This window comes from Teleopsis dalmanni, chromosome 1, assembly GCF_002237135.1.
Source record: "Teleopsis dalmanni isolate 2A chromosome 1, ASM223713v2, whole genome shotgun sequence".
Lineage (NCBI taxonomy): Eukaryota > Metazoa > Arthropoda > Insecta > Diptera > Diopsidae > Teleopsis > Teleopsis dalmanni.
Window position 1 is genome coordinate 117906231 of NC_051846.1, and position 9554 is coordinate 117915784.

Sequence of the window (9554 nt, forward strand, 5' to 3'; positions counted from 1 at the left end):
AAAGCATATACCGAGATTCATGCTGGCGCGAGTAAGTACGGTTATGGTGCCGTAATGTTACAAAAGGATGCCGATGATGCGCAATTACATCCAGTCCAGTACATGAGTAGGAAAACCAAGCCGACAGAACAAAATTATCTCTCCTATGAACTAGAAGTTCTAGCAATTATCGTGGCATTGAAAAAATGGAGAGTTGTTTTGGGTACGAAGATAAGGATAGTGACCGACTGTAATGCCTTCGCGATGACCATGAGAAAAGACGACGTTCCGTAACGAGTAGCAGGGTGGGCCATGTATTTACAACAATTCGATTATGTGATCGAACACCGTACGGGTAGTAAAATGAGTATTGTAGAGAAGAACTAATTCAACATTTATTAATTGCAACAGGTGTACCGCGGAGAAATGGGCAAGTTGAGAGGATACATAGAATTGTGGTACCAATGCTGACTAAATACTGCATGGAGAATCCAATGAACTGGTACCGACATGTGGTACCCTCGAAGTACGAATTTTACACCATTCAAGATACTAATTGGGGTAAATATGCGTGTCAAAGAAAATGAAACCATGCGCACTATTATGATGGAACATAAGGTTATAGAATTACAAAACGAACGAGATACGGTACGGGAAGAGGCTCGAGAAAATATAAGGAAAATTCAGGTCGAAAATCGCAAAACTTACGACACTAAACGAACGACCGAAACGCAACATTCAGAAGGTGATGTCGTGGCTATTAGGCGTACTCAGTTTGGAACGGGGCTTAAGTTGAAACCGAAATTCCTCGGGCCGTATAAAATCGTCGAAAGGCTTAATCATGGACGGCAATCAGTGGAAAAAATCGGGGATACTGCTGGGCCACGAAGAACGTATACAGTAGCCGAGGATATGAAAAAATGGCACCCCGCATTCGAAGCGAACGCTTCATCAGAATGGCCGAATGTGGCAATTGGCGGCGGGCAGTAAAATGAATAAACGAAAAAACTGGCAACGCTGCTAGTTTTTGATTGTAGTTAGTTGGAGAGAGTGAGTGCTGTGGACGGGCGTAAAAAGGGTAGAGCGTCGATTTTAAAATACATTGAAATAACTTTTTTTTTTGTAATAAAATATTATTGTAAAAAATATTAATAAAATTTATTTATCATTATATTAATAAATTTTTCCTACATGTATATATATTTAATAATATAATTAAGAAGTAAATTGCGACATTACTTTTTTCCAGTATGTTTATTTCAAGACAAGAATAATGTATAAAAACGTATATATATATTAATATATGTAATAATAATATAATATAAAAATAATTAGTATAATGAAAATATAACTAATTCCTAATTTATTATTGTTATTTGTTATATTTTTTATCGAGGGGGTAGTGGGGCTTTGCACAACAGAACGCACGACTTTCGGTGCAGAGCTGGATGATGTGTTGTCTGCAGACGATTCAATAAAATAAACTTCGTCGCCTAGCGCAAAACTAGCTGGTGGCTGTGGCAATGTGTCCGTACGCATCACAAGCGGCTGAAAATTAGACATGCGTCCAAACACTTCATTCAATAGTCCAAAATGTATATGTATATAATATTATATTTGTGAAAAATTAATGGCCACATCGTTTTAAATCATTGACCGAAACGCATGTATATAGCATAGCCATAGATTAACATATCTCAAAATTTTACTAACCGTCAATTCAAATTTAAAAATGAAAAGCAACAATTGTCAAAACAGCTGATTTCTGACATTTCTGTTTTGTTGCAAGCAAAAATACATAGGTTTTAGTATTGGAAGATTGCACGCAATTGCACGAAATTTTGTGCGTGTATTTTGTTGTTGTTATTTGCATTCTCGTACAATCTGTGTATTTCGTGCACCTTGCAATGAGTTTGCAAGAGAGAGTGAATACCCCTATTATGCTTTGCGGCAACTATATTATCTTGTATATGGTTTATTTTGTGTTCTTGTCCAATTTGGACATAATAATAATCAGCCTAAATCTTGTATTTTAAGTAATATATTATAAATTATATATTTCATATTAATAATATTCTATTATTTTTGTTTTGTTGTCAAAGCAAATTTTTATTCTCATAATGTTAATGACTTGATGTCTTAGCCTTGAACGGTGGGTTAAGATATCAAAATTTAACAAAACAACAACAACAGTTGTATATCACACGAGCACACTATGCTCGTCATATGAAACTGCAGATAAGCCATGCATTTAGCATGTGCAATTCTTTGATATAGAACATTATGAGAAATTAAATTTGCTTGTGCAAGGTCAGTATTGTACTTATTAAATAATATTTATGTTTGTGAAGCAAGCTGGTATATGGACTTAGTTCAAGGTTAAAAGAAAATAAGTTTATAAGCATATACCAGGTTGCTAAGGAAATTACGCAAGTAATATTCTTATTTGTCAATGCCTACAATTTCCATGAGAACTGTGACCGTTCCCACGACTAAGCTGAGCGATATCTAATCGCTACTTTAATGCAGCTTAAGGTATAGAGCATTATCATGGGAATTGTATGCATCAACACCTTGCCAAATGTGTATAAAACCTCAACATTTTCTAATAAATTTATCATTTAATACAAAACAGCGCTTGCGTTTTAATTAGTTCAAGTGCTTATTAAAACTCAACTGCAAATAGGTTCAAGTGCCTAGTTGCTCAAAAATATTGTTTAAATCGACCTGAAGTTGGTTTAAGTGCCAAATTCAGATTTTGCAATAGGAACTGGTTCAAGTGCCAGATTCCTAACCATAAGCAACACTGAATCGATTCAAGTGTCGATTCAGTTTCAATAAGAAACGACTTATTGAACATTTTTGGTGACCCCAACGTGATCCATCGTGAGTATCACGTTATCATCAATCCAGTGATCCTGCTTAGAAGGATGTTATTGCTGTATTTACAACCATGGAAGTCATGGCAGAATTGATTGCCAAACAATCAGAATTGGGAAAACAAATCCAACAACTGATCACTAACTTCAAAAAGGACTCAAAAGAGAGGAAGACATCCCCTCGCTACTATGAAGAGCCTATTAGGCGACTCAACGAATTATGGGAACAATATGATCATAACGACACACAAATCAGGAATTTGCCAGATTTGGATACGAGCGTTTCATATTTTACCAACAACTACTTTCAGGAAATCAAGGGATTATTTGAAAAATATGAGCAGATTTTCGAAAATAAATTGTCAACCAAAATACCTCCAACACCTTCCTCAAAGGAGTCAGCAACGACAGCACGTCAACCGATGCCGTCACCGAGGGAAGGACAATATAGCACGAGTATAACACGAATGATACACAAGCAAGGTGCAATTTGTGTATCACTGAAGCGACTCATAGCAGGCATCAATTGTCAAACAGGCGTTCAGATGAAATCATTTTATGAAGTGAATATGGCAAGAATTGAGAAGCTATGGAATGAGATTGAAGCCATTAATTTTGAAATTTGGGAGTACACCAACAATCCGACTACAGTGGGATATAAACTCGATGAGTATCTCGAAATAGAAGAATTGGTTCAGTCAACTTTAATTTCGTTAGCTTCAATGAAAGCAAATAATGAACAATTACAACAAGGAATCAGTAAACCAGACAGCGCTGGGATATCACTGCCTAAGGTAACAATACCAAAATTCGATGGCGATTATTTGAAGTGGTGTCAATTCTACGATTTGTTCACCGAAATGATTCACAAGCAGCAGCTTTCTAATGCTCAGAAAATGTGGTATCTCAAAGGTAGTTTAACAGGAGAAGCAGAAGGTTTAGTCCGACACCTGTCAATAACCAACGAGAATTATCAAGCGGCATGGAATTTGGTACAAGAACGATATCACAACAAAAGAATTATTGTAGCAACAATCATTCAAAGAATTCAAAATCAACCAATAAATCAACCAATCCTTCAGCGACAGAAATAAGGACACTCCATGATGTTACTTTTGAAGGATTGCTGGCACTGAAGAATGTGGGACTCAAAACTGATTCATGGTCGCCGCTACTGCTTCATAGTTTGCTCCTCAAACTAGATAAGCAGACTCGCATTTTGTATGAACAGTCGCTGACTCATCCAAGAGAGATTCAGTCGATTAAGGAGTTCATGATTTTCCTGGAATCACGATTCCAGTCCTTAGCGGCGATTGGCCATAGGGAGAAGCCATGCTCAGCAAAAACCCTTGCCACAACTATGGGAAAGGCAAATATATCAACCTGTAAGATCTGTAATAATGGATCACATCCGATATATTATTGCAAAACATTCTTGCAATCAACACCACAAGGTCGTATCAAGACAGTACAAAATCTTAGACTGTGCTTCAACTGCTTACGTACAAGCCATAGGGCAGCAGAATGCAAAAGTTCCCGGTGCAACAAGTGCAGCAAGAACCACAATTCGTTGTTGCACTTATCAGAGTCTTCCAAGACAACACACAAATCGATCAATGTCAAATCAGATTCATTGGTTGAGAAACCCGGTCATCAACCTTCTACTGTAATCACAGCATTAACACAAAATAAGGGATACGTTCTTCTTAGTACAGTTAATATGAAAATAGCTACGTTTGATGGTGATTTCATTGAGTGCAGAGCAATACTCGATTCTGGATCACAAATAAACTTAATCACAGAAAAACTGGCAAGAAAATTAAAATTGCAGTTACACTCATCACCGTTATGGATAGAAGGAATTGATAGAAGCAAAAGGGACACAAAATACAGTGTGACAACAAAAATTCAGTCTCGAATTAATGATTTCAATGTAAAAATCAACGCATTCATGATGCCTCGAATTATCTCAGCCCAACCAACACAGTGTCTGGACACTTCTGGTTGGTCAATTCCCCAGAATATAAAATTGGCTGATCCAGACTTCGCGAATCCAAATCAAATTGACTTATTAATTGGAGCAGAATTCTATCACAGCTTTTTATCGATTGGTCAAATCAAAATAGGTGAGGGTCTACCTGCACTTTAGAACACGGTTTTTGGATGGATATGCAGTGGTAAAGTTAGCAACGGTAATCAAAAATTACTTACCTGTGGCATGTGCAGCGAAGCTGACGACGAAGCATTGGATAATATACTTACTAAATTCTGGCAATTGGAGGAAATAAATCAATCGGATGACAAATTCACTGATGCAGAAAAGAAATGTGAAGAATCTTTTGCTCAAAATACTCACCACAATCATGAAGGGCGATTTGTCGTGAAACTACCATTTAAGGAGGATACAACTGTTCTTGGTGAATCCATGCAGATGTCGATGAATCGATTTTTTAGTCTTGAACGTCGGCTGTTGAAGAATTCTGAACTAAAGAAGGTGTACGTTGACTTCATGCGAGAGTACGAACATCTCGGCCACATGGAAAAAATCAATCAGGATGATATAATGCATCCACATTACATTTTGCCACACCATTGTGTAATCAAGGCAGATAGTACTACAACAAAGCTTCGAGTGGTGTTTGATGCATCTGCAAGAACATCAACCGGAGTCTCACTCAATGATATCATGCATAATGGTCCAGTCGTGCAAAACGAACTCTCATCCATTTTACTGCGTTTCAGGAAACCACGCTTCGTTTTTACAACAGATATTGAAAAGATGTATCGGCAGATACTAATTGATCCACGAGATGAATATCTTCAAACCATTATCTGGCGAGAGTCACCAGAAGAAAACTTGTGCTATTACAAATTAAAAACGGTAACGTATGGCACAAGAGCAGCGCCGTATCTGGTAATTAAGTGTCTACAAATCCTGGCCAGAGAGCATGCCGTTAAATTTCTGCTCGGTTCAGCTACACTCAGCAAGGATTTTTATGTCGATGACGGTTTAAGTGGCTCAGACAGTATCATGGAGGCAATTGCAACAAAGGATCAACTTATTAAAATATTGGCGACAGCTGGTTTCAAACCTCGCAAGTGGTGCGCAAATAATTCCCAATTACTTCAAGGACTCGCTCCAGAAGATCAAGAAGTGGATCTCGATGTCAGCAGTGAGTCACATAAGACAGTAAAAACTCTAGGCCTTATCTGGCTACCAAAATCTGATCAATTTTCAATAAAAACTAACGGACCTACACACAGCAAAATAACAAAGAGGACCGTAAGTTCTGAGTTGGCGCACATTTTTGATCCACTTGGATTAATGGCTCCCGTAGTAGTGAAGGCGAAAATATTTGTTCAAAAATTGTGGCAGTTAAAACTTTCGTGGGATGAAGCTCTGCCTGCTGAAATGCATACTCAATGGACCCATTTTCGTCAGAGCTTATGTGAAATAAACAATGTGAAGATTCCACGACATATATTTCATCATAAACAACCAAGGAATACTCAGATTCATGTATTTACTGATGCCTCCGAAAGGGCCTATGGAGCTGCCATTTACATCAGAGCCGAAATGACTGATCGAACTATCTCAGTTCAGTTACTTTGTTCAAAATCACGCGTCGCTCCATTAAAAACGCAGACAATACCAAGACTTGAGTTATGTGCGGCTTTACTAGGAGCACAATTGGTAGTAAAGGTAAGAAAGGATTTGGAATATGAACATCATCCGATATATATGTGGACTGATTCTGAGATAACATTGCATTGGATCAATTCAGAACCATCAACATTCCAAACCTTCGTTGCTCATCGTATCAGTAAGATTCAGCAATTAACACTAAAGGAATAGTGGAAGCATGTCAATACTAAACAAAATCCAGCTGATTTATTATCCAGAGGTGTAGATCCAATTTACATTCAGAAGAATGCAATGTGGTTTTATGGGCCACTTTTCCTTCATGGAAATCAAGAATGCTGGCCCCAACCATTCCGTCAGGAATTGATAACATCCGACCATTTACAAGCGGAAGTCAAAAGGAAGGTACATGTGCTTACAATTTCACATGATGATGAACTAATCAAAATGATTTATACGATAGGGCATGGAAACTCATTCATTAGGTTGCAACGAATTTTTGGCTATGTGTTGAGATTCATCAAAGGGTTACGTAATAAGAGCAAACACAACGACATCAATTTGACACCATTAGAACTGGATGAGTCATTACTCATAATTATAAAAGCCATACAGCTAAGTGATTTCAATGAAGAACGACATCAACTCTTAAAGAAAAGGGATTTGAAGGGAAGCAGTAGTCTCCACGGACTTTCTCCATTTATCGACGATAGTGGCGTCTTACCTACGATGCCAAACACCCTATGCTGCTGCCATATAACGATCCAATAGCTAGCTCATAATGAAACATTTACATGAGAAGGGACTTCACTGCGGACCGCAAACATTATTAGCCCAGGGCAGGCAGCGATTTTGGATTGTGCAACATTGTGTACAATGCACTCGAGTACGCCCACACATGTTCAAACAAATCATGGGCAATCTACCAGCTGACAGAGTCCAAGCTCAAAGACCTTTTTTCAACGCAGGTGTGGACTTCTGTGGTCCCATATGGATACACCACAAAATTAGAGGCAAAAGACCACGCAAAGCATACATCGCAGTGTTTTGCTGCTTCTCCACGAAGGCAGTACATTTGGAAGTTGTTAGTGATCTCACTACAGATGCATTCTTAGGCGCTTTGAACCGGTTTACGTCAAGAAGAGGTCGATGTCAGAACTTATATTGTGACAACGCGACTAATTTTGTGGGCGCTAAAAATCAAATGAACGAGTTAGCTGAAAGCATTCACAGCACAAATGCTCAAAACAACATAATAAGATCCTGTTCAGCTCAAGGAATTGTTTTTCATTTTATACCTCCGAGAGCACCACATTTCGGAGGATTATGGGAAGCTGCTGTCAAATCAGCTAAATATCTATTGGTGCGAACTATTGGCAACGTGTCACTCACTTACGAGGAATTGGAAACAGTGGTAACCCAAATTGAAAGTATGCTAAACTCCAGACCAATAACACCGTTGTCATCAGATCCAAATGACCCGGCTGCCCTCACACCAGGACACTTCTTAATAGGAGAACCGCTAACAGCCCATCCAAGTAGGTCAGAAACTACAACCAAACAATCGCTTTTAACCAGGTGGAAGCTGGTGAATCATCTAAAAAACGAGTTCTGGTCAAGATGGTCAAAGGAGTATCTTAATGAGCTACAGTGTCGCACTAAATGGAAGGACCAATCACCTGACGCCAAAGAAGGAATGCTGGTAATCATTCAAGAAGACAACGCTCCTCCGCTTCAATGGCCTCTGGGCAGAATCATCAAATGCTATTCCGGTAATGATGGAAGAATCAGAGTTGTAGATGTCAAAACGAAAAACGGGATTTGGAAGCGTCCAATACATCGGCTACCACCATTATTGTCGGAAGATTGTTCAACCCCCATGATGCAACTTGATAGATGTGATGAAGAAAAGCCTAAAAAACGAGCAAAACTCAACATCAACTTGCTAGCCATTGCATTGCTGGTACTATTATGGATACCACTGATATCAGGGTTAGGTATCACGATAAAATCATTTAATAACACACCAGGCATTCATTTCGAACACAAAGGAGTCATCAAAAGATCACAAGCAGAATGGAAAATCATAGCATATTATGACTTAAGTCCATTGCAGCAGGAGTTTGAATTTATTGAAAATGGAACCGAATCCTTAGCGAACGTGTGTAAGTTGATGAATGGATATAATCACTGCTGGACGTTAGTTAAACAGTTCAAGGCAGCGAGAAATGAATTGTTATCTGCAAACATAATGCAGATTAACAAAAGAAAGAAGAGAGGCGCAATTGATTTAGTGGGTAACATTGCGAATGCAGTATTCGGCGTTTTGGACTCAGAATACGCTAAAAATATGGCGCAGACGATTCAACAACTAAAAAATGACGACAAACATTTGCTTAACCTTTTAAAAAACCAAACTTCAATTTTAGATTCTACTCTAAATATCATGAAACGAAATCAGCAGCAGTATCAAACAACCTTTGAATTAACAGTCGAGCGATTGAACGATGTAAAGGCAAAAATGTTAGAAGAGGACAAGGAAATTTATAATTTAAAACTCCACCAACTTTTCACTGCGATTTCAACTCAACTATTAAGTGTAACAACAAGTATTCAATTTTACGAATCAGCAATTTTAGGAGTGTTGACCGACACAAATCATGGAAAAATCAGTCCACTTCTCCTGACGCCAAAGCAACTCATGAATGAGGTTACTACAATGAGGGAACATCTCAGGTCAACAATGCAGTTGCCGGTTAACATGAGCAACATTTCTGAGCTATATTCTCTTATGACAGTCAGCAGCGGTTTATTTGATACTAAAATGTTGTTTCAAATAACTCTACCACTAATCAATGATCAGTCCTTTGATTTATTTGTTGTTATTCCCGTTCCAGGGATCATAAACAGAGAATATGTGACAATCACACCATGCACGTCTATGATGGCATTCAATACTCATAGGAATGGATACTTTCCGATTTCAGAAATACAGTTGTCACAATGTGTGTCTTCAAAAATGATGTCTTCATCTGTTCAGATACACAAGAAAT

General features: G+C 38.2%; 1 protein-coding gene across 1 annotated transcript; it reads left to right on the forward strand.

The window, feature by feature from the left end:
• The first annotated feature begins 5076 nt into the window (after positions 1 to 5076).
• Positions 5077 to 6714, forward strand: LOC119665696. Its single transcript, XM_038074929.1, has one exon. It carries the CDS (start codon positions 5077 to 5079, stop codon positions 6712 to 6714), a length of 1638 nt encoding a protein of 545 aa, XP_037930857.1.
• The last annotated feature ends 2840 nt before the right edge of the window (positions 6715 to 9554 follow it).